Source organism: Bactrocera latifrons, unplaced genomic scaffold (genome assembly GCF_001853355.1).
Source record: "Bactrocera latifrons isolate USDA-ARS-PBARC rearing strain unplaced genomic scaffold, ASM185335v1 scaffold_76, whole genome shotgun sequence".
Taxonomy (NCBI): Eukaryota; Metazoa; Arthropoda; class Insecta; order Diptera; family Tephritidae; genus Bactrocera; species Bactrocera latifrons.
In genome coordinates this window covers 875,587-903,000 of record NW_017537445.1, presented here as the reverse complement: position 1 = coordinate 903,000, position 27,414 = coordinate 875,587, and the positions used below count along the sequence as shown (strand labels likewise).

The window sequence follows — 27,414 nt, the reverse complement described above, 5'->3', positions numbered from 1 at the left end:
AAAGAAATTGACATTTAGAATTTGAAATTTGTAAACTTTAATTAATATGCGCTATAACAGCTGTCAATACCTACCAGTAATATATATATTTGATTGAAGTCTGAAAATTGACAAATCACTGACAACTGTCAAAAAATTTGACAGAAACTTGCTTGAACTTGTAAATAACTCATTTCAATATTGTCCATTTGTTGCCTAATTCTGTTTTTGCCACATTTTTGTGTAAGCAGCTGTTTCGTAGTTAGTATTCTGAAACAAGCAAATCACATTAACCTCAATTTAGTGCATTTTTTGTAGAAAAGTCAGCTAGGTTTGTTTAGAATTCTTCGTCACATCACACAAAACTCAACATTACAGTCAACCACAGCATTAAATTGCTGTTCGTTGGCGCAAGCTGCCACTTATTTGTTATTTTCTTTAATTTGTTTTTTTTTTTGTAATAAATATCTTTTTAGTTGATATTATTTTTATTTTTTATTCATATTACTTTTAATAAATTTTATGTTGCAAGTCATCTAAATTACGGAAAAAAATGTAAATAGTTAAAGAAAGTTTTTAAATGTGTGCGCCTTTTCAACTAACGCTATGTACTGTTATTTGAGTGTTTTATTTTTTGTAGGTAAATTCACTTGAATTATATTTTTGTATTTTAATTATGTTTTTGTTTTTACAAAAAATGTTTAAACGGCGGGAAGTACTAACGTTTAAGCTTTAATCGCAAAAAATTTGAGTTGATTCATTTGTATGTTTGTTTGAATATTTTTTGCGCCTAAGTGGCAACTTTATTGTTTTTGCTTTTAGTTAATAATACTTTTATAATATTTTCTTTACTTTCCCAATAAATGTGAAGCTTTAGCCAGTATATTTTTTTGGATTCTCATCAAGTTTCTTTTTAACTACTCTCTTTATGAGCTTTTAATTACTTTTTATTTAAAGTATTTGTATGCATATTGTTTAATAATTATATAAGTTCTTAGTAGAAAATAGTTTAGTGTGGAATTTTTTATATCGCTTGTTTTGGAGAGCGCGTTTTTCAGTTAATTTTATTTATTATTTATTATATATATTTCTTTGTATGTGGCCACATCATTTGTCTAGTTTATCTCGTTCTCAGAACAGTTTTTAAATTTCTTTATTTTGCTTACGCTTTCTTGTATAAAATCAAAAATAAAAACAGAATTCGTATTGTCATTTGTGTCTCATATTTCCCTTTGCTTATTTTAGTGGTGTTGACTTGACTGATTGGACTTGATTGCAAGTACTTAGTATGATTGGTTTGCTACGGAGTTAGTAATGTGTTGGAGTTGAAGTTGTCGTATGTGGTAACGGTATGTACGATATAGTTAGTTTGTATATTTTTGATGATTTTATTTTTTAATGATTTTATGGCGTTTGTGTGATTATTTTCTAAATTGTTGTGGAGCGCTTTGAATATACAAGTGATGTGACGAGGAGTTTTGTTTGTTTTGTGAAAAAAATTATATTGATGATATGACATATCATAAAATTACAATCAAATGAAGTGAAAATGATATGTTGTTAATGCTTTTTATATATCTGGATATATTTCCGTATATAATAAGCGGTATTGATATACAGGTGATGTGACTATTGTGTGACGTGATATGATTAGAGTTGCTAGTGCAAACAATATGGTACAATAATGAGCTAGAATTGTTTAAACATGGGCAGCGGAAGGAAAAATGCCAATATCCTTGCAATTTTGAAATATTAATAAAAATATAATGTTTGGCTTGCTATAATGCTCCTAATCGTTGTATAATAAAAACATTATTATGACATTATTATGTGTATGACAATTTGCCGTCAATTTAAGCTGCTGTCAGCTGCGGAAATGTGATGATGTTACTAAATATTATGACGTTTTGTATGAAAGATATTTGATTTGCGAAGATAACTCTTTTTCATTTTATCATGTGTGTATGCATGTGATTCCTGATCGCGCGATGCTTGATTATGTGATGTATACATGTGTGATTATAAAATCATCAAAATCGAAAATTTTCTCATAAGCGTATGTCATTTGATATCTTACTTCATTTAGCTATAATTTTTTGAAGTGATGTCATATTAAGTGCTTTTGTTGATAATTATGGCAGATATAATAAAAGTTTTTTAAAAATCTGAGCAAGATGTGATCATCATCCGATTTATGATCAAGTGATATTGTAGTATTCAAACAACAAAAAAAAAAAAAAAAAAAAAAAAAAAAATGCCTACTTTAATTGCATGTCAGTGACGCTACTACGAATCTTGTGATATTTATTGGTGTCTGGCAAAACGTGATTGTTTCAAGCGATGTTGCACTATTAGCCCCTTTAAACCCCATACGGTTTTTAAGCATGCCCTGATGCATCACGTGATATATAATCACGTGCTGTTTTATGATATGATGTGATATAATCAGAAAATTTCTTATAATTCATCACTTTATGTTATTTTTCATGAATTGTGAAATTTCAGCTCTACTCATTATGTGATGTTTAAACATAGATTGAAGTGACTTTACAAAATATTACTTTCATTACACGATTTTTATCTAAGAATGAAAAAATCATGCCTTTAAAGTTGTAAGTTGATGAGCTATGAACTAATTAGACATCTTTGAATAAATTATGAACGCTTGAATGAATTTAATGTACTATAACAAAAATTTTTTAAATTCTCAATGATGGCTCTTTAATGTAAATTCTAATAATTTTGTTTTTGTAACTGCCTTTCAATATCATTAATTATCCTTTAATATTATTGTGAATTCTTAAGTGTTATTTTTGCGATTTATAATATGCTGTATTGTCAACTATTTACATCCCTTGTTTGTTGTTGTTGATTTTTATTATTATATTTAATTGAGTTCTGTTTTCTTGCTTTATATGGCTTTAGTTTCTCATTATTTTACTACTGTTAATGGATTTTTAAGTTTTTCACTATTTTCTTTAATATATTTTTCAAAATAACTAATAGCTGTTATGGAATTTTTCTCGCTAAGGTTTTGTTTATTATAATCGATATTGTTCATTAAAATCAATCTGCATTTTATGACCTCGCTTTAATTAGTTATTGCACTGCCCTGCTTTATGCACACAAAGTGCGTTTATTTTACAGTTTTAAATTTTTGTTGTAATTTTTTATTTTTGTTTTACGTCTAAAACTTTAGCTTTCCATTTTGGAAGTGACTTTTTAGGTATGTCATTGCCGTTGACATTGACTTGTAATACTATTGGATACATTTGTATTGGAATATTGCCCATTACTAGGCGTTGCAGTTCTACAGTTTTTGTTGTCAGTGTAAAAAGTCTCATTTTAACAGTTTCCTTTAAGTTTTGATGCCTTTTAGATGCACATTATGTTCTTATAATAACGGTTTCCATGTATTTAGCAGCTTTTATGAGTTTCAACTGCTTCCTATAATATACGAAATATAAGCTTTTATAAGCTTTCACAATTTCAAATACCTCAATTTTGAAATAGTATAAGTTCACCTTTACGAAAGCTTCTAGAAATGAGCCTTTGATATTGAAAGCTTTCATAATTCCAACTTGTAAAAATGGGAACAATCGAAAGCTCATCATTTCGCATGCTAGAATATGTAAACTTTGAGTTATAAGCAACTTTTTTAACAGCATTCAAACAAAATATATGAAAACTTTAAAATTTTTATTCATAGAAATTTTTATTTGTAGTGATTATCGCAGACATCAATCCACAAAAGCTGCCAAATAATTTGTGAAAACTCGTTATCAGTGTTTTTCTTTTTTACTCTATTCTTTACAGTAATAGTTATGTTGTTAACAAAGCATTCAAGAAAAAGAAAAAGAAAAAGAAAAATGCAAGAAAAGTAATTGAAGTGAAAAATCATCTATTACTCTTTATTAGTTTAAGCTGGAAAACTCATTTATATCTAAACTTGTAATTCAAATATATACGTAAGTTTCCTTCTATTAAAATCTTAATATAAAAGAAGCTCTATTTCAAAAAATGTTACATTTTCTCTTTATAAATTTCATTATTTTGTTTACTCGCTTAATTCAATGGTTGGTTGTAAAAAAAGGAGCATACATACCTTACGCTAACACTAACTGCTTAGCTATATACCGTAAGATTTTTGACTTTTTATTACAATTTTATATTTTAGGCTTAAATTACAATTATTTTTTACTTAAGTGTTTTCTATAATTGTTATTACACATTTTTTGCTAATATTTTTACTGTTACACATTTTAATATCAGTTAATCATTAAAAATAATTTCTTTCAATTTCAATCAATTACAATTACATTAAATTTAATTAATTATTTATTTATAATTTATATACAAGTTGCGTTGATTATCCGACAAAAAAATTCTGTCATGCTTTTGCAAAGTACATGCTGAGAATTTTCGTGCTCAACGCCAAGAGATTTGGGTACTATAAATCTCTTAACGATCACCCTGCGCGTAGATGTCCACTAAATTTGTTGTTGTTAAATTTTGTACAGTCCTGTAATGAAGAAAAAATGAAGAACGTTTAGTAAAAAAAATATTTCTCTAATGAAAAGCTATCAAGAAGGCTTACAGAATTTAGTGCAAGCTCAAAGTGCTTTTACTTATTATTTAACTTAAATATTTTGAAATATTTTGTTTTTCGTGTCAATAGATTAAAATTTTGTGAAAGCTCTTAATAGAGCTTTTATGATTTTATGCAAATTCAAGTGATTTCAATAAGTTATTCAAATTAAATATAATATTTTTGATTTTTTTTTGTATAAATTGATTACTATTTTGTGAAAGCTGTTAATGGAGCTTTTATGCTTTTGTGAAAGCTCAAGTGTTTTTAGTAAATCATTTAATTAAATATTACAACCTTGCTTTTATGAATTTGTGCAGGCTCAAAGAGTTTTTATTAAATCACACATATAAACCAAATATAATTTTCTTATAAAGTCTCTTTCGACTTTTCAAATAACATTGGTTTTTTTAATTTTTGCTTAATGCTTGTTGTGCTGCCGGTAGATACTAGGCTATTCGAACCGTCTTACTTTTCTTCTGAACCTCTGCACTTTTTATATGAAGAGACTTTCATCCATGAAAGCTTTAATATAATCTCATCTAATTACAATACCCCGAAATCGCTTTAAACTACTGCATATAAACAAGCTTCTAAATCAAAGCAATTTGCTTTGAAATGCTTTCAACTAATAAAAAAAGATCCAAGCAAACATTTATTGGCCCGCAAACAAAAACTTCTGAAATTTCAAAATATATTTACATTTTAGTCTATTCTGTTGTTTTATTTTTATTTAATCAAGGCTCTTTTTTATAATATAATTTATATTTTGTACGCAAAAAAGTTTCACATTTTTAAAATAATTTACCTAAAACATATTTTGGGAGGAAAATTTATAAATGAAGTTTTCACTTTCGAAAGTTCAAACTGTTTTTAAAGATTTGATAATTTATATGAAAGTGAGCTTTCACGTTTTGAAAAGTGTTCCTTGAAATAAATTTTTCAATATTGTTAAAAAGGAAAAAATTTATGAATGAAACTTTCACTCTCGTAAGCTCACACTACTTTACTTTTCTTAAAAAAACCGTATTCTATTTTGAAATTTGGCAACTCAAAATGTACTTACTTCATTTAATGCCATGCAAAATCCTTGTTTTAATTATAAAATTGTTAAGTAAAACATCTTCCTTTAGTCTAATTGATCTCTTCACTTAAGCTTTTGCTCAGCCTCGAACCTCGGCCTCTACCTAAACGAACCATTCATCCTTCTGTGCAGCACCAACAGCTGCAGCAGCTGCTGCGGCGGCGGCGGCATTTTGATTAGCCACAGAAATGTTCGTTTGATTGAGTCCCGCCGTAGCGGCGACGGCGGCAGCGGCCGGATTTGTATGTGAAAGATCTTGACCTAATTGACGGAATTTGCTAAGCACCAAATGGGACGGACTTTGGTGGCCATCTTCGATAAGTTGCGTAGAATGCGGTGGTACCCGTAAGGTCCCGCAGGGTGATGCCAGTTTCCCGACGTCGGTGGCAGTTGTGTGTGTTCGCGCGACAATGTGCCGCCATGATGATAATGTAAATGCTTCGATGAGCCATTCGTTTCGGCGGTGTGATGCACTAAAGGTTAATTAAAATATATCAAATATTATTTCAGTACTACTTTTGAGTGTATAAATGATATGAGGGTGCTTACTTTGTATTGCGGTATTCTGGTTGAGATTTGATTCTTCCTGCCGTCTGCAAAAGCAAATCGAAATGCCGACAATAACGGCGCTTAAAACAAGCACAATGCCGACCACGATCAGCACGAACCAGGTCATGTCGACACCGAAGACCGTAGCAGCTGTTTCGCCTGAAATTATGCGCATAGAAATGCTGTTATAATACGCTCTTATATTCGCACGACTATGATTCAACTTCGTAAAATTCAAAATGCAACCCTGTTGGTCATTTAAATGCAAGTATATGATTTTTCTAAACATGCTGTCTAAAGTATAGAGAAAGCTAATGAAGCTTATATATAATATTAGGAAGCCAACTTATTTTCCTCACACACCTCCACAGTGTTGGTTTCATACTTACTTTGGCACACCGATTCATCAGAATTGTCACCACAATGATTAATGCCATCGCAGAGTAAATCCGGACTTATGCAAAATTCACGCGCTGCACAGGTGAAATCATTGCAGGTGTGTTCTTTTCATTTGCATAAGCAAAAACAGCGCAAAATATAATGAAAATAGAAAAGAGAGAAATTCGTTAGTAAATAAGCTGAGAAATTTGCATCAAGCTCAGTTTATAGTATAATAAGAAAAGTGTTTGTGCCTTCAACTTTAAAGTCAATTAGCAAGTTTTGCGAGTTAATTTAAAACTGCATTCTTAAACTTGCTTAATTTTTAAGTGTCGGCGTTGAAAAGTTGCCTAAGTATAGGTATGTACTCACTTGGATCCTTCACCGATGTTATGACCAGCTTGAAACCATTCGCATCTGTACCCCAATTGTCGGTGACATATTTGAGTGTGACAAAGTTTGTGCGTGTCAATATAGAGCTGACCGTTTGTTTGGTATTGCGGCAGGAGATGTCAACCTAAAAGTGCAAAAAAATGAAGATAAATTGAAAAAATTTTGTGCTTAAAGAGATTTTCCATAGTCAGATGAGTAAGAAAAACTCGGAAGTGGTGTAATATAATAAATTACAGCAATGAAGCCGGTAGCAATAGTTTAGGAGATTTATGAAAAATCTTAAGTGGCTTAATACAAACAATTATTTCTATACTAAGTCCCGTTAATTAAGTTTTTAGTATTTTATGTATTTAAACTATAACCAGGTACTCAATTCCCAAGGCAGGAGAGTGCAATACAATAAATAAAGTAGGAGATACAGTGACTCAAACGTCTAACCGGATGCGTGCATTGCCAATGATGACACCCTCCAATCATATAGTGAACATCTTAAAAATGATACATGTGATACATCAAATTAAAGGAAAAATCTTCTATTTTATTTTCGGAAAATATTAAATTATTATTACTATTAAAAATAGTAATAAATTCATTCACTGCGTATAATTTAGAGAAATAACTCGCAACACACAAAATTCGTTCCACACAACTAACCGGAAAATTATAAGAAGTAATCTTCTACAAGTCACGGTACTTCTGATCGTTGTGGAATTTCACTAGAACAAACACTGAATATTCGTTTTTGTTTATTAGTGATTACCGGTAAGTCTGTGAGTAAGCAACACAACAATATGACACCCCCGCGTATTCATACCTGTACTGAAATTCGGAAGCTAATTATTCGGTTACGGGAAGAAGGAAAACCCATTAAAGATATTTCGGAGATTGTGAAAAGGAGTACTTCAACTGTCTTTGATATATTATTATAAAAAAGTTTGAAATGGAAAACAGGATCAATAATATTAGTAGAGCTGGTCAAGGAAAGAAGCTGACACAAGCCGAAGAAAAGTTTTTACTGAAAATTGTTGAAAAAATCCGTTTTGCTCCGTGGAAAATGTAAGAAAAATATTAGAGAGTGGAAAGGAAAAGAAGGTTTCAGTCGAAACAATTCGCCGCACACTTAGAATCTTTGATTTACATGGTAGAGCTGTTGTAAAACAGGCGTACATATTCGAAAAACATAGAAAGAAAAGGCTAGAATTTGTGAAATTGTATTTAAAAATTCCTGATGAGTTCAGGCAAAGGGAAAATTGCATAATTTTGATTTAGTAATCATAAAACAGTATTATTACTGCTTTTTCAAGGTTCCTTTCCCACACGATATCAAGTTTAACTTGCAAGGATCAGATGGCTGAAATTTTGTATGGCGGCGTCCCAACGAAGCTTACTTGCCATAACATACTAGGGCAACATTTAAGCACGGTGGTGGGTCAGTAATGGTTTGAGGATGTATATCGGCTAAAGGAACGGGCAACCTGCATTTAGTGCAAAGTACTATGGATCGTTTCCAATATGTCGACATTCTAAAGGAAAATTTAAAGCAGTCATGTGTAACATTGGGAATTAAAGATAATTTTATATTTTACCAAAACAACGAACAAGAATAACAAATCGGTGATTGCTCATACTTGGTTTATATACAATTGCACTCATGTACTGGGTACACCTGCCCAATCCTCAGATCTGAACGTTATTGAGCACGCATGGCAAGAAGTCAGTCGAAAAATGTACCAAAGGTATACTACCTTTGCTGGTCTCAAAACGGCTATTTTGTAGGCTTGGAAGGCAATACCACCAGAATTTTATCAAAAACTTGTCGCCTCTATACCAAGGCTACTAGAACCATTTTTATCTGTTAAAGGATATGCTACGAAATATAAGATATAGAATCATTAGCTTTTTAAAAAATCCGGTTAGTTGTGTGGAAAAAATTTTGTATGTTGCGAGTTTTTTCTAAATTTTATGCAGTGAATAAGGTTATTACTGTTTTAAGTTTCCAAAAATAAAATAGAAGATTTGTCCTTTAATGTGATGTATAATTCTTACGATTTTTACTTTATGACTGGAGGGTGTCATCATTGGCAATGCACGCATCCGGTTAGACGTGTGAGTCACTGTATATCTAAATTGTAATAACTGATTTAAACGGAAGTTAGAGGTCAGTTATTTACACCACTTATGGTAACCTTGTAATGTTTGTTGGCTGTCATATGAAATCAATTCAGCGTTAACTGCTTAATGAAACACACGTACATTGAGACCAGAGAATATAGCATCTATTATTCATTTCTACATAAAAATACATTGTTTTAATTCAAGTCACGGCTTATTACAATGTACTATTTCAACTTTCTTATCTATGAAGTTTAGTGAACAGGTCTCCATTACATTTGTATTAAATTGAAGATTTAATTTAGCATAGTTAGATTAATCCAGTTTAAGTTAAATACACTCTGTTCTATAACCTCTTGTCTCTTTGAAAGTAATTTAGTAATTTGAAAATGTTACTCTCATAAAAAACTAGTTTAGTCGAGTTTTAGAAACTTCTCTGGAGTGCAATTTTTCACAGCAAAATCATTGGCCATAAACGTGTATAGGTAGGAATCACTTGGTGGTAGGTTCGGTAGGTATAAGGTCGAGACATAACCTCCAAACCACGTCTTCAGTACTTCTGATGAGTCACTATAAATATGTGTGATCTAGAGCTGTCTTAATGGAACATGATTTATTTCTTATTGTCCAAAGCCGGCCGCTTATGGAAAATTCCTTCCATTAGACGGACCAATTGTTGCATATAAATTACAAGTTTGTTGGCAGAAGACCAGCTCATGGTTGATGACACTTTGTCAATGCCACCAAACACATAGCAAAATTCTCCTGAACGTTACTCTTGGCTTGATCACCACCACGATCAATGGAAAAAATTTTTTTTTACACTTCAAATTATAAACATGTTTTAAATAATGACTATATCAGTCAAAGCTGCTTACGAATGTTAGACTAGATCGAACACATACATTTTATTATTGCATTTCAACTCATTTCTTTTGATACTAGTATATTAGATACAGCTCCCTCCAAATGATGCATGTCAAGGGTTAGGCCTGAGCGGCAAGTAAATATCAGGCTCATTATGCAGCCATAACGATGCTTATTTTCTTAAAATACTTAACCCATATAAATTTTGTATTATTTTGTAATAATTTTAAAGTCAATCGAAATTTAGGAGAGGTTGTCTGCTGGAATTAAAAACCTTTGCGAAACGATATGATTCCTTAAAAAGATGTACGATCCATTCTTCACTACTATGAGCAATTTTGGATTCGAAAAGCGGGCTACTTATTGAAATTTATATACCAGCTATTAACGAGTGATCCAAGTAGAGTTACTTTTTTCAATAGCCGTTTTTGTCAGTTCACGCGTTAGTCGTATCAAGCTGTCATGTTTTTTTGTTCCGTATTGTTTGGCCCTTCATCATGGAAATACTTACGCCTGATCAATGTTTACAAAGATTTCAACTGTATTACGAAACATAAACATAATCGGCCTACTGAGCGTACTATTTGCAACATCATCACCTTGAGACCCAACAGTCATTATTGGATAACATTCAACCAAATAGACCACATGGCGAAAATATAGCATTATCGACTTATGAAACAGGTTAGAAACAATAGGGGTTCAGCTGAATTTGAAAACATTTGAACTTTTTGTTTAGTCAAATAAAGATTAGAAAACTTATATTAATTGCGTTTATCTTTATTAATCTGTTAAAACTTTGCTGTATAGTAAGTCTCCACGGATAACAGCAAGGGACTTTATCGACATACATGTACGACATAAGGCAGTATTTTCATATCCAGAGTACGTTAAGTTTATAGATTATTTTCATATATCAATGATTAACGTGACGATCAGAGCCGACTTATTCATGACCGTCTGTCTGAACTAGTCCCTAAGTTTTAGAGATATCCATCCAAAATGTTACGCTCTGTTTTGCACGGCGCCTATAAACTCACCGATTCAAATCAAGTTCTTATGTCTGAAAATCTTTTATTTGTCGACAAACCAAACGCTACCATTTCCGAATATATTGTTCATATCGAACCTCTAAAGATATTAGAAGGATTCTAGTATACTAATTGATCAAAATAAAGAACGATATGAAGAGTAAAATGTGAAGAGTATTATGTTAAATGTATGCAGCAGTTGAAGTGAGCTCACCAGCTGGGTGATCAGCAGTAGAACCCAACCTAACCTAACCCAACCGAACAATCCCAGCAACCTCCATGGTACTTGGTATTATAAAATACGATTAATATTTTCAGATTTTGATAATTTGTATACTTTAAATTAAATAATTTTGTTTTACACTTTTGTTTTAAACCCAAGCAGTTCCTTCTCTCTCTGCTTTCATTCACGTCCAATCCACAACAGTGTATAAACTAGTTCAGGGCAGTTACCCTAAAAAAAAATCGGTTACTTAATTAATTGCTATTATAAACTTTCAATGCAAGCTGTAATTAACGGTAATTTCACAACAATAGTCCAATGTTTGCGCAAATACACAACGCTCTACGATTCTTAGCGTAAATATTGATCTGTTTGCACTAAAAACAGAAAAAAAATCAAAATGAGCGCATTACAGTAAATAAAACTGAATACAAATAAGAGACAATGCATAAGTAAAGAGCAAAGCAAAATCACGAAAAGACATTTTATAATGAAATTTCCGGCTTGCTTGACCCTAATTGAGGAGTCCTACTCAGCGTTGCTTGCACAATTTGCCTACACAGCTGACCTAGAATGTGTGTGTGTGTGTGTGTGTATGTATTTGAGTAAACTCGTGTAAAGCGTAATTCCGAGCGACGCAGCTCGTAACTGTCTGCTAAGCGCAACAGATGAGCCTGCTCACGTGCTGTCCTACACTTTCACGTAGTGCGTTGGTGTGTGTATGGCTGAAAAAAGTTGAATGAAGCAACTCGTGTCCGTTTGTCAGCCTAAAATGCTGTTTTAAATTTACAAATTGATTTTCAACGTTTCGCCACCCGTCGTTCCGCTCGGCTTTCACTTTTATAACTACTGTGTGTACCATTTCTTTCTGCTTCATTACATTCTCGTCGATGCTTTCGCATTTTAAATCATGGGAGTGGGGGTTTCGCAATCATAGGCGCTTACAAGCTTGAGCTACACTATTGTTATACGTACAAGCGCACACATACAAGCTTAATATGCAAAACACATATAGTGTAAAAGTTTTGTTTGTTTATCTGTTGCTCTCTAATGCAGTCTTTCTACCTTACTCTCCTGGTCTAGCTCACTTTCTCCCTCCTTTGTCATTGTCCCTCCCGCACAATAGCAAAAGAAATTGAATCGAATGTGGGCGCATTAAATACTAGGGTAAAACCTTGAACCAAAAAACGTCTCACACATATAACTTGCCCAGCATCAAACGGTAGTAGTAATACATCGAGCATCACAAAGCTAGCAAAACGTTAAAAAAATTAATAAAACAAAATACAAGAGAAAAAATGATAAATTAAAACAAACAATGAAGAATTGCTCGAAAAAAGAGCATGTATTAAATGAAATTGCGAGCGCAGACAAGTAGATGAAAGGGCCAAATTGGGATCAGAAAATCTCGTCGTGCCTGCGAATGTCATAAGAGCCATAAAGGGGATCAGCAGTTACAGCAGAGCAAACACACACACATATGTATATATGTAAAATAGGAACGCGACAGGCGATATAAAGAGAAATGTGCCATTTTTTATGGCACACACTGCGGCACTGATGTCAGTGAACTGCGGCGTTGGCTTTAAGCGAGTAACAGGCGGGAGATTATAAAAGGAGAAGAGGCTCATGCATACTTTTTTCGCAAGTATGTATGAGTGTATATACTATGTATGTATGTTTATATGAGCACCTATAGCGATAAAGAGCAGTGACACAGAAAATTGTGAGACATGATATATTTAACACAAGCTCCAATAGATATAAATACATATGTATATATAAGTATATATACATATGTATATAGTAGGGTGTCCCTTATTCTCCTTAAGTTTCAGTTTCTCTTAAAATATTTATGCAACGTAAACAAGTTATTTTGAAAAATTCTTTTGGAGCTACAAAATCGGTCCTAAATTTAATTTCTTGCTCCGTGTATATAAAGTGACGCATTTTGCATTAAACAAGTGCTTTATACATTCTGCCTTGTTCATACGACATGGTGTACAAGGTATAACTTTGAAAGAAGTATTTTTATAAAAAAAAGCAACAGACCTGCATTGTGGAACATGAAGTTTTATATAAGAATATCACTTTTTCAACGCAGTATATTTCTTTACTTTGCATATACAACATTTTAAAAAAAGGTCAAAAATTCTTTAAAAAAATATATGGGAAAAGTATAAAATTTTAAGTACGATTTAAATTTAAAATAAAGTGCTGGATATTGTTTAGGGCAAAAYCTGAAATTTCGTTCGTTCGTTTGAAAAAATAAATCGACTATATATGTATGCATATCCGTTATTTTCCAGGTTGGATCAATTTTTAGGCCGAAATTTAAAACTTCAGTGAAAGCTTTTGTGCTTTTGAAAAAAAATCATCTTGAGAAAAACAGACACCCTAGTATATATATAATATAAAATATACGCGACATATGTATGTATATATACATAGATGTGCGATCACGTCCTATGTGCCTGTTGAGCTTAGCTGTGTGGACATTTGTGGCGGCTATAACGGGTGTATAAACAGCTTAAAATACTAATTATAAAATAGACACACACATACGAACACGTACATATACACACACATAAATATATATGCTTATGTGTATTAAAAATATACACATATAAAAGCATGTACAACCACAAATAGCCGTTTGCTGGCAGATAGATGAAATACAAAAGCACTTTTTTGTGTGTATGTGTGTTAGTTAGCAAAGCTAAACGACCGCAATGTAAAAGAAAAAGCAGAATAAAAAACAAAAAACAAATATAATACAAACACAGAATATATCACCGGTTGACAGTGAATTCACAGAGATCTCGGAATCATAAATAAGCCGCCAAATGCAAGTGGCATAAAGTGAGAGACAAAGTAAAAAAAAGAAACCAAAAAAACAAGAAGCGAGAATTAAAATGATAAAAAATAGTACGGAAATAAAGCTTTCATAAAAAATGTTAAATTAAAATAATAATAATAAACAAGTAAGAAAGAGCTAAGTTCGGGTGCAAATAAACATTTTATACTCTTACAACTCGCAAGAATCAAAGCCAGGGAAGTACCTTAAGGGGTTAAGGGTATTTTGGGTGAATTTACAATATTTTCGTTAATTGTAATATCTTAAAAATATTCTCTGAAAATTTCACGTTGATCCGATAATTAGTTTTTGAGTTATTCAAAAGTAACAAAGAGCGCTCGGGCACTTCAAAGCGCTAGTGTGAAACTGTAAACGCGTTTTTCCCAAAACTATGTTTTTTTAGGAGGATGGAGTCATGTGGAGTCATGTGTAGAAGTTCACGCAAGTGAGGAAAGTTTTCTGATCGCCATTCACGTGGGAGTGGCCAGAAACGATTCTTTTACATATGACTCAAGCAGCTCACGACTTCCGGTCTTTGACCAAGTATCCTCTGGGTCTGTCTCTTATACACATCTAGATGTGTATAAGAGACAGAGGTCATGTTGTCCGGATGGAGGAAAACGCTCCAGCTCTGAAAGTATTCGACGCAGTACCCGCCGGGGGAAGCAGAGGAAGAGGAAGACCTCCACTCCGTTGGAAGGACCAAGTGGAGAAGGACCTGGCTTCACTTGGAATATCTAATTGGCGCCACGTAGCGAAAAGAAGAAACGACTGGCGCGCTGTTGTTAACTCGGCTATAATCGCGTAAGCGGTGACTACGCCAATCAAGAAGAAGAAGAAGAAGATGTTTTTTGAACTGGTGACTACTGTAACTCGAAAACCGCACTTTAGATTTTAATGAAATTTATACTGCATTTTAGAATACATAATAAACTCGGGCTTGATCGAAAATTTTTTATTTTTTCAAAAATTTCGTTTTTTTTTTACCAAAATAACTGTTAATTTTTCCCAAACATTTAGAAAAAAATTTCCTGAGGCCGCCATTTTCTTAATTTTTGAAAAAAAAATTCCTTCGACCAGGCCAGGATTATCTATTTATAAAACAATTTTTTTTTGTCCGATTGATTTTAGATGAACCTCCAAGGACTTATGGTTGTCGCCGCAAGTGCCTTTGTTTGGAACAGGGTCAACACAAACAACTATAACTTTGGATATTAAAAATATTTTTTTTTTTAAATTTTCGTGACTCAAGTCAACACATTACCACATTACTACTTTCGTAAAATAACACGATTTAATAGCAAAAAAAAAAAAAATACTGAAAATTCTCATTTTTTCGTGTCTCTGACTACCACTAATCCCTTAAGATGTAAAATGTTAACAAAAGAATCGGAATATATATACATATATACACAAATACTACATATAACGCATACGCAGGCAGACAAAGTCGGCATAAGATTTGTTGGAAAAACGAAAATCATTTTATTTAGTATATGGAACGTGGGGTAGTATCGACCCGATTTTATATATTTTTCTCAATACCACACACTATTAACATGCCACATACTATACAACCAATCATATAGAGTAAAGTTCATCGTCCAATTTTCGCACCGGCTCCTATAAAGCCCTGTCATACCATCTCTGAGTTAAAATTTAATGTCTCTAGCGTAAAATTTGTTTATTGTAGCTTTAGTAATTCTGGAGACATGTAAATGAAGTGTATTAGAGGGCGGGGCCACTCCGACTTTTTAAAAATTCTTTTAGTCCTTATTTATGGCACAAAAATACATAGGTTTCCTGTTTTTGGGTTTATTGGGCTAAGATTTGCGCAAGAAAAAATATTATACTCCTGCAACTTGCAATGATCAAAGCCGGTTAAAAACCGCAGGTGGAGTCAAAACGAAACGGAGAATACATTCAATCAAATTTGTTATTTTTAAGTCATAATATAATTAAGTTTCCAACAGCGAGAATTATATTAAAATCGTTCTAAATTATATACATATATCTGACCTAAACTTAACCGAAGAGGCTTATATTAATATATTGAGTTTATATGCACAAAATCAGTCAGAAGATCGATATTGATGATATTAATGATATGACATTAAGACCAAGGTCGATTTAAACTCCATTCATTAAGAGTAAAAGTACTTTTAAATATTATAATATAATATTATCGGCATCAAATTAAAGCATATACAATATTCAGCCAATCTGCAAAGATATCTTAAATATTGACTGATTTATATGGTATAATGCCAAACAGAAGTTTGAAAATCTTTTAATAGATATATGGGAGTTAGTCAATGCTACACGACTTTTCTATTCCACCAAGAAAAAAACTTCTATGAAGTTTCATGATGATATCTCAATTTTTAATCCAGTTTTAGCTTAAACATGCGAACGGATAGAAAGTTTCGCGGATTTGAACTCGTCTCTTCTTCCTGGTCACATATATATTATAGCGGGTAGGGTAGCACCTCCCAGCCAAGTACTTTGAATGTACATATGTTGAACTAATTTTGATTTGTGTTCATGTGCATTGTGATGTCATCAAATAATTATTCGTCGTGTCTTCTGACCCACTCTGGTCGTTTTCTGATCAATCCATGGTGAAATTTATCACTTGTTGTCTGTAGCGATTAGTATTAACAGTTTCGCCAGGTTTTACTATAATATCATGATATACCTTCTGGTCCCATCAAACACAGAGCATTGTCTTCTCACTAAATCGATCTGTTTTGCAGTCTCCGTGATTTTCAGGGACTAATCCATGATTTTCATGATGGATTCCTACAATAAATCCATTTTTCATCGTTACTAACATTCGATGCAAAACTGATTATCGTTGGTGTCTTTGAATCAAAATTTCACAAGTGTTTTTTTGTTTTTCCATTTATCTTCATTCATGCGGCACCCATTTCCCACATATTGCTTGCAGCTCGGTGTCTTCAAATATTTTAGTGGGCTCCCACGTTCTTCATTTTTCATGTCGAAATCATTATCTCTGAACTGCGTAAACCATATTTGGCATATTGGTTCTGATAGAACATGATCACGATATGCCTCGATAGCAGGCACTCTAAAGATATCACTGAACGTGTAAATCATATGTATCATTCTTGAATATTCAAGATCTGACGAGTTAATGATTCGAAATAGTGTTTGGAGATGTTCAAACGTAATAAATAAAAATAATAAACTCGAGTTTTGCATCGATATGTGTCAATGGATAAAACATGGCTCCATCATTTCACTCCAAAGTCCATTCGATAGTCATCCGAGTGGACTGCAGCGATGAACCCGCTCCAATGCGTGAAAGCAAGCAAAAGTCATCAGCAAAGGTTATGTTGTCGATGTTATTTTGGGATGCGCATGGAGTAATTTCTATTGACTACCTCGAAAAAAGAAAGACCAATAACAGGACGGTATCTACGAAAAACGGCCGCATTCAAGACAACGTGAGAATATCGCAAGGCAGTGAAAACAATGGCAAATTTCATGAAATGTTTCCGCAATCACCGTAATATTCAGATCTGGTCCATGATGATTATTTCCTGTTCTTAATTCTCAAAATAATGCTCGCTGAGGAGAAATTTTCGTCGAATGAAGAGAGGCTCGCCGAAACTGAGGCCTATTTTGAAGCAAAAAACAAATTACACTACAATAGGAAAGGTATCGAAGAGTTGGAGGGTCGCCACAGTCAGTGTATCACTCCTGAAGCAAATTATGTTGAATAAGAAACCACTTTTGCCAAAATAATGTGTTTTACTATGGTAGCACGGATACTTTTTAATTGACTTATTGTAAAATGAGTATAGATCTGGTTGAATGATGCTTTTCAGTTTCGGTTGTAATGAAGTACAAGTCGGTACATCAAAATTAAGGCAAGTCCTAAAATAAAGCAATGGAACATACTTTAGTTATTTATCTTGCTTAAGATAAGTAACTTGTTCTATTAGCAGTTCCAGAACCATGTACAGGGTGGCTGATGAATTTTGCTACATTAAGAAACTCAAATATTTTTTTTTTCAGTGTATGGAATTCATTTTCCTTTTATTCATGTTAAAGCTCACTCAATTTTATTAAATATAGCTGAATTAGTTTTAAAAATAATCGAATTTAAATGCCCCCTCTGCTCGTTGATGCATGTGCGACATCTTACCAAAAAGTTGTTCATTACTGCTTGGAGAGTTGAGACAGGAGTAGACGCAATTGTTTCTCGAATGGATTGCCTTAGTTCATTCAAATTTGTTGGTTTTGCTTTGTATATTTCCTGTTTTCAATAACCCCACAAGAAAAAGTCAGGTGCAGTAAGGTCAGCGACCTGGGTGGCCAACGGAATGTGGAGTTTCTAGATATCAGCTTATTGGGAAATTTTCGTCGCAATTCTGTCATAACAGGTTGGGCTATATGAGGAGCTACACCATCTTGTTGAAACCATACAGAGTTGAAAGAAATTCTCATTCGGTGTTATTCTGGATAGAAAAACTCTCTCAACATGCTCAAGTAGTGGTCTCCAGTAACCGTAACGGTGTGACCGTTTTCTTCGAAGAAGTAGGGCCCGCCAATGCAGCGTGATGAAACTGCRCACCACACTGTGACACGAAGTAGATGCAATTCCGTCTCATGGAGTATCTGTGGGTTGGAAGCAATCCATATTCGATAATTTTGTTTGTTTATGTTGCCGCTTAAATCGAAATGGGCCTCGTCAGACCTGAAAAGACAGTTCAACATATTTCCATCCTCTTCCACCATTTGAAGCATCTTCTGGCAAAATTCCAAACGAATCGGCAAGTCTGCAGCATTCAGTTTATTGGCCATTTGAATTTTATATGGSAATAAGTCCAMATCTTTGTGCATAATTGACTGTAATGACTGTCTGCTTACACCCATTTGAGCAGATAACCTTCTTGTCGAAACACGTGGATTGTTTTGTATGGCAGCAGCTACAGCAGCGATTGTTTCYTCCGTTCGAACTGAAGGGTTTCGATGGTAAGGTCTTCTGTTGACTGTCCCATGTTCGGCAAAATTGTTTACAAGTCTCATTATGGTCCATCTGCTCGGAGGATTGCCGACAAACGTGCGCCTATACTCTCTTTGAACCGAAACTACGGACACAAGTGCGTGATAGCGTCGGACAATCCAAATTCTTGTTTCAGTGTTTATAAAAAAAAAAAAACAATCTCCAAAAAAAAAAAAACAAAAAAAAAAAAAATTAACCAGATTAATTAAATAGAACAAAAGTTATTTAATTGTTTTTTGGTAGATTCTTTCATCAGCCACCCTGTAAGAATAAGACTTATTACTAACCAAGTCTCCTCCTCCAACTCATAAATATTCATCACATACATACGTAGTAGTACATGCGTATGTATGTATGTGAGCAATTATTGCAAATCCTGTTGCCCACCTAATGGTATAAAGATTACTGTTAATATTTCAAATCCGCAAAGCGCTGAGTCACACCCCCTCAATCTTGCGAGCGACAACAAATTGTCAGCTACGTTGGCGCCTTTGAAGTTATACGAACATTGCAAATCACTGGGAGGTTATCAGCACACATACGCTCACAGCGACATATGTATATATATGAATGCGCAAGTGTGCAAGGAATTGAATGCTCTACATTTATAACTACATAGCTAGGCGTGGTTAGAGTCATTCGTCATTGGCATGGTAGTGCCCCAAACACACATACATATACATGCATATATACGTATCACACACATACATATATACATATATATAGCATTGTATTCTCTGCTATGCTGTGCATTTTCCACTTTTCTACTGCAACAACAACAAATGCAACAAATGTTGCTGCAATGCTTGCAACGCGCGGAAGATGATGGGTAGAAAGAAACAAGTGTGGCTTGGCTTGTAGGAAGAATGAATTGAAAACAATGGCAAGATATGCAAAAACAACATATTGCACAAACATGAAGGCATGGGGGCGGACGGTTGCTGCACAATGCAGCCTGCAGACAGTATTTATGATGCAGCGCTAATTTGACTGCTGCTGCAAGTAAGAGTATGTATGTATGCTTGTATGCATTTTGTACATTTTTAAGTATATAGATTTGTATATACATACTCATCTAGATTTATAAGTATGCCTCATATGCCTTTTTTACAGTCGCGCGCGGAGAGTGTTGTAGTTTCATGCACGTAGTGGTTGTTTGTTGTGTTATGAAATAATCCAGAAAGGTGTAGTTTGGAGTTATCGCGAAATTGATAGCGAATTGATTGATAAATTGATGAAACCATAAATTCAAGTCTTGTGATATGAGAAATGATGTTTTGTTTTTAGATTTCGGCAATATAGCTGCACCTATATGCTACCCGAATTTGATCCTTCAGCTTGGAACTAGAAGCCCTATAAAGGATTAAAGAATTATAAATGTTTCGAACTTCGTTAAAGTGCGAGTAAATACGGGATTTAACCATTTCTGATGCAAAAAAAGATCTCATTAGGCATTAATTATCGAGGTCCAGATCATGTATGCTACAAAACAGGGTGTCAGACAATAAAAAATGTTTTGGAACCTCCATGAGGTTAAAAAAGTGTCTACGATCTCTCTAGGATTCATCGACCAAAATCTGCGAAGCCATTAAAATACCACCATATATAGACTAAAACCCCTAAATACGTTTCTTGTCTGGTGAAGAGACTACTCCATACAAAGAAAAATCAAAAGAAAAATCAAAGGTTTTAGACTAAGGAATACTTCAAATATATAATCGTTATTTCTGTCTCTCAAACAGCTAATGTGTGTGTATAAGAACAGGGCGTACCTGCACTAAAGTTACAATCTAATGATTTGTTACAACGACTCTGTAACTGAACTCGAAGGCTTACTAAATCTTGAGTTAATTCGATCATTATAGACGTCTTATTATAAAAAAGAATATAATAAGAATATTATTATTATCGAAAGAAATCTCAGAATGTGTATACACACAAGATTCTTATAAAATTTTCATGAAATCATAATAACTTGGCTTAGATCATGTAAAATAAACTAAGATTTCTGCGAGTCGGCATAATTTAGATCCATGTTCCGACACAAATTTTGAGATTTCAGTACCTGCGAAGTACTCAGAGACTTTGTTTGGCAATGAATATACAAATCTAAGGGGAATGTACCGTGTACACCTCCTGGCCTGTTCAACTCCGGTTTCATTAAGCTTCATAAATTCTTGTTTTTATTATTGTTACTTATAAGCCACTCTTGTTGTTGGCGCAAAGCTGATATATGTAGCATAAAACGATCAAAGTGCCGTGATGACTTTGTCTCCTGTGGATGCCACACATGCCAGATGACAGCATTACCTGATGATATTTGTTCCTATTATGCTTGTTGTTGTTGCAATATCTGTACATCACATGCAAGATGGTAGGTAAGATTCTGTGCCGGTTTTCACATCTTCACTGTTGTAAAATAACGCTTAGTTGTTATTGTTATCGTTACGACTGTACTACTTACTTGCTACACATGTTTACATGATAGCGCTGTAATGGCTTTATTGTTGTTTTTGCTTGAAGATTGATGTGCACATGCGTGTAGTGCCAGCTTGTAGGAGTTGATATGAAAATGGCCCAAGCTGGCTTATCCACCTGCGTGCCTGCATTTGCGGGTGCATAATCTCACGGAATATCAGGTGGCAGTGCCGGTTGGCATTTGCATGCTTGCACAATTTTTTCCTTTTTTGTTTTTGTAATTTTTCATACTGTAAGGATGCTGCTGCTTTGTCTATGGAAGCAAAGGGCTGACAGCAACAGACAGCACAGATTCCTTGTTTGCTACACGCCGGTAGAAGCTGCACCGACTTAGAGCTCATACTTCTAATTCGCTACTCACACAGTGCTTTCCCTCTCTTCATTTTGTCCTGGTATTTCATTCTTCTTTGCAGATACTTACTGTAAGTAGTTTGTTACTCCTTTGCAATCTTCTTTGTAATATCCATGGTACCCGAAGAAAACTAAATTGCAAGCTACACTGGAATCAAGATGCCAATTACTAGGGTTGTGATGCGACCTGCTAGAAAATATTAGAAGCTTCAAGGCGTACTCCGCCAGAGAGAAAATTACCAATGTGAATCTTTGTATGTAGTTAAAATTTTGCCTTTATTAAGGGGTTAGGTGGGTTTCAGAGGTACAAAAAAAAAAAAAAGGTATTTTTACGATTTTTTTTTATTTTTATTTTTTTATTCATATCATATGAAAAATATAATATGTTTTAGCAAAGATATATACTCGAACAATATCTCCTAAAATTGCGATACAAAAGTGTTGAAAATTCCGCCGTTGAGACCGCATTTCCCTGGGTGACTCTCAAAAAAGTGAYCTCGCCGTGGACAGCATAACTTATTATTGGTTCATATAAAATTAAAAAACTAAGCAAATTCTGTCAGTACATATCTAAATTTCGTTTTTGAACGTAGGAAATAAAAAAATATTAAAATTGTCCATCTTTTCTCGGACTTTGAACAAAAAATTTAATTTTTGATAAAATTTTCGGCACTTTTTGGTCAGAAAAATAAATTGTAATGAGACAAGAAAAAATCCTTCGTTCAATAACTAGATAATATTATTTCAAAGACGTGTACACAATACGTACTAAATCGGTCGATATCTTTTCGAGAAATCGTGTCCACCGACTTCAAAAACACAGTTTCGAGAAAAACGAGTGCACAAGTTCTCAAGGCTGTATCTCCGAAATTATTACTCAAGTCAACTTTAAAATTTAGAACTATATTCTAGAGGTATTGTAGAATTTAATAAAGTTAAAAAAATCGATTTTTGGAAATTTTCAAACTCACCTAATTTTTTTAAATATTATTTAAGGTAAAGTACCGATAGTGTGAAAGTGGATGAAATCGTATGAAAACCCCCGTTGACTCCTCATATAACGGTAGTGTTCAAAACTACTAAGATCAATAACTAAAAGAGTCCAAGACGTGAGAATTTGTTGCCGAGATGATATGACAAGACCCATTTTTTTGGTAAAATCCCATATCTCGGTACCCGACTGACCGATTTCGACAAAATTTGTACGTGGCATTTTTCTCATATTCCTAAGCAACGTTGTGAAAATGAGTAAAATTGGAAAATAACCACACCTACTGTCCATATAGCAAAATTTTAAAATCCACTTGATTCTTTTACTTTTCACTACACAAATCAAAAAGCAATTATATTAATTAATATGACAGGATTAAAATTTGCACGAATAATGTCTATAGTGTATGCCACCCTATGACCAAAATATGTTCAATCCAACAAAAACTGTTCAAGCCCCTAGCTACCGATTATTTGGACCGCACTAACTGTGTTTATTTTTGATCGAAAATATCCTCCAATGTGTAAGATATATAATTGAATTTCAGGGATAGTACTTCTCTGACAATGGTATGTCTGTATGTTAAAAACGGGTTGTACTTCATTTAGTCTCCATATACCTAATATAAAGATTTTAAAACTTCCAAGCAACTTTGTGCCAATATGTGAGCTATCTCAATGAAAATTAGCTAGGGTGCTAACAGTGTATCTTTGTGCCAAAAATACATAAATTTGAGCGAAAAGCTGCCTTACTCCCCATATAATTAATATCAGGATATTGAGACCCAACATTCATTACTGGTTAATATTGGACCGAATAGACCATATCCAGCATGCAGTGAGAAAAATATAATAGCCACAGCTGAGAGTTTGCAACAAGACCGTGGAGAGTCGATTCGGCGCCATTCGTAGCAACACGGAATGATGTATGGACCGACATTAAAGCGTACAAAATACAGCGCTTCGCTCTATGGGCTCTTGAAAAGTTCTGAAAATATCCGACGTTTTCGAGCTATGTATGAAGCCCATTCTGCCTCAATCGGTATGTAAACAAGCAAAATTAGCATGATTGTGACGAATAGCTACCTGAAAAGATTCAAGAGCTGCAGAGTTTGGTGTGGTTTGTGGACCGGAGGCATCACTGGACCATATTTCTTCAAATACGGTGCCGGTGAGAACGTATCCGTCAATGGCGACCGTTGTCGGTCGTGCCGTTATTACGAACATTTGGTTTAAAGTTCCCACACAAAACAGCAATCAATATATTTATTGAGAGAACACTTCGGTGAGCAGATAATTTCACGTTTTGGGCTGGTCGATTGGTCACCAATATCGTGTGATATCACAACGTTAGACTTTAAAATAAATTTTGAAGAATGTTCCCTCGAATGTTAATAAATATTACCCTTTAGTTTTGCAGTTTCTGTGGTTATTCTTGAAAAAAGTAGCGAACGTCGAAAAGGTTCACACTTTATAAAGAGTAACACTTTTATGAAATATTTTTTCTCATAAATCAAACTACAACCGTTTCAATTTTTAAGAAATTTTGTCATTATGTTCAATAAAAGCAAGAAAAAATGTTAACTTCGGTTGCACGCAAGCTATATTACCCTTCACAAATATAAAACATTCTTTACAAGAACGTGATTTCGATGATCAATTTGTATGAGAACTATATGTTAATACGTAGCATAGTGATTCGATTTCATGCCAAATTTATTTCCATGCCAAATTTCGAGCAGATATCTCGTTAAATTCAAATTTCAAATTTATTTCACTTTTCTTATAATATATGTATTTACAGTGAGTAATGTATATAAGTTAAGAGTACAGGCGATTTTGCCTTTTCTACTTAAAAATTGTTTGAGAATGAGCTATGATATGTTGCTATTGGTAATATAGTTTTTGTAGGGAAAAAAATTTACAAAAAACCCTTGAAGAATATAGTCTTAACCTACTTATTTCTACTTTATAACTAAGAATATATTTTACAACAGTTAATTAATTAATTAATTCATTAATATGAGAGTACGTGGAATGCTCACAGCGATCGTTAAACCTTCTATTTAGTCGAGACAATCTATCTGCGACTAGTTCAACATTAGCTCTGTCGTGTAATNGCCAATGCGCTGACCAGTATTAGTTTTTAGTATTTTCTTATGCACACGCGGCGACATAACGGTGCCGCTTACACTCTTTGGTCTCTTTATTTTGATTTGTTTTTTTTTTTTTTTTTACTTTTAAAGAAATCACTTTGACTGTTTTCCAATTAAGTGATGGATACACGCGCGTTCTGCTTGAGTGCTCACACCCGACTGATATCTCGTTAAATAAAAAAGCTTTTCATTTGTATCCTGTTCAAGCTATACATCCTTTTTAAATCGGTTACTTTTATTTATTTGGTCTAGTTCTAAAAGGACATTTCGATTGGAACTTATTGAAAATTCTTGCTTTACGGCTTGCGGTTCTTAAAGTCACTGTGCGCTGGCACGAGAGCCTTAAATTATTGCACCCGTGGCTTTGCGATATAAACCAGTAACTGTAAAATTATTTTTAAATTATACTGCAGGAGAGAATTTTTAAAGACCAGGACTAATAGTTTAATTGGTTGGTTAACGATTTGTAAATTTATGCATGAGCTCATATATGGAGTAAAATAGTTCTTTGGTCAATTCAAAAAAATCTTGAAAAAAAAAGTTCTTGGAAAAGGCAGTGCAAGATTTCTTTGTCAATCAGGAATGATAAGGGATTGCCAAGTAGATTGATTGCCAACATTGAGAGAAAAAACGCATGAATACCTTTTTCGTTCGTTTTCGCCTCAAAACAGTTTTGAAAACTAGATTTTTTATAAATTTCGTCGAATAGAAACATGTTTAAACCGGGATTATACAAGCTCTTTGGAATTTAGAATTACACATACTCTTCTAAAATTTTTACCCAGTATACAACATTGTGCAGCGACACCAACGGACCCACAAAACGCGCATTACTAACGGAGGACCATGAGTCTGGCAGACGAACAAGAAGTTCGCATAACCTAAATCTTTTGTACTTTGACTTGCAACAATGCCGTATTTGCAATAGCACTGGCAACAGTCGGGGCTACAATGCCAAAAACAACAACAACCACAAAAGGCAGCAAATAAAAATATTAAAGCAACAATAATAATGCTGCAATTGTATGCAGCACACGCGGCTTGCAACACGAAAAGCAAAAACTTTGAAACCCAAAAGCGAAAATATTGAAAATAAAAATCACAAAAAATAACGGTACGATTAATGTTGAATACTAAATAAAAGGCTTTTAGCACTCCTACATACGTATAAGTTTATGAAATATTTTTGGCTTGTTGCACTGCCTAACGTTTGTTTTTTTACTTTTTCGTTGCTTAATATTTATTTTTGGCGCTACTACTTGTTGTTGTTCTTGTTGGCTGCTCTTAGCTCTTGTTTGTTGTGGATTTGCTATTATATTAAAATAGAATTTGCAACTTGCTCCAAGCCGTAAGGAAACACATTTACATTTTTTGTTCAAGCTGGCTTATGCATTAGGATAGCTCTTAGAAAAACAATTTACATATTCTTACTTTTTTCTTTGATAAATTAATGCTATGAAATCAACTAACCATATTTGTGCACTCATTAGGATAGCTATTGAAGAATTTTCGATAAACTTTAACATAAGGGAAATCCTTAAAAGTATGTTTGTTAGATTTTAATAGCTCTTAACGCTAAGGACTTATATACATAAAAATATTTTCCAAAACTCTTCTTTACTTTTAGTTTCTCAGCTGGTACTGAAAAAAGGAAAGATGATAGATCACCGATCAGCTTCAAATGTAATGTGGAATACTATTTTCTTAAATTGAAAAAAATTTCCAAGGACATCAATCCTAATCGTAAAAAAATAATGAAATTGTTTTTTTACCACTTTAAATAGCTGTAAGTATTATAGAAATAGTTTGGCTAAAGTTAAATAAAGCAGTTGAGAAATTACACCTCTGAAAATTATAACCAAGTCCCAAACTAGAAAATTGGTGGATTCATTGGTTATGCTTATGTTGGACTTAAGCGGGTATTCTAGAAATCAAATTTTGGGCATTTTTTCGAATTTTATTAAAAAAAAAAATTTTTTTTTACTATCCATTTTTTATGGTGTTTTTATTGAAATCTTAAGAATACAGAAAGAAGAATTTACAAAAAATATTAAAAATATTAATGGGGGAGAGAGAGGTGTAAAAAAATGGCGCATCCTGGTGACATTGATCCTGACTCTCCTGGTGGTCTGAAAAAAAAAATTAAAAGAAATTCTTAATCAGTAAGGATGCTGTTATAGTCCCTACCTCAGGAAACACGAAAATTTTTTTTTTGAAAAATGGCGATTGCCTGATAATAAACATCATTTTTTAAGCTTTTTTTTTTAAATTTCTGATTTTTTTTTAAATATTAAAAACAAAGGATTAAGGATTATATAAAGATAAAGGATAAAACATTATATA

At 33.4% G+C, this 27,414-nt stretch overlaps 1 protein-coding gene across 2 annotated transcripts in view; it reads right to left on the bottom strand.

The window, feature by feature from the left end:
* Positions 1 to 4,400: 4,400 nt before the first annotated feature.
* The window catches only part of LOC108976415, a 138,540-nt gene continuing 115,526 nt past the window's right edge, over positions 4,401 to 27,414 (bottom strand). The window contains exons 3-7 of one of the 2 annotated variants that reach the window (XM_018945490.1): positions 6,951 to 7,095; positions 6,590 to 6,703; positions 6,201 to 6,359; positions 5,634 to 6,124; positions 4,401 to 4,501 (exon numbers count right to left, since the gene is read on the bottom strand). In XM_018945490.1, the coding sequence (XP_018801035.1) occupies positions 5,913 to 6,124; positions 6,201 to 6,359; positions 6,590 to 6,703; positions 6,951 to 7,095 (630 nt within the window). In that variant the 3' untranslated portion in view covers positions 4,401 to 4,501; positions 5,634 to 5,912. Of the gene's footprint in view, positions 4,502 to 5,633; positions 6,125 to 6,200; positions 6,360 to 6,589; positions 6,704 to 6,950; positions 7,096 to 27,414 lie in introns of those variants that run through there. The other variant, XM_018945491.1, reaches the window with a different exon arrangement.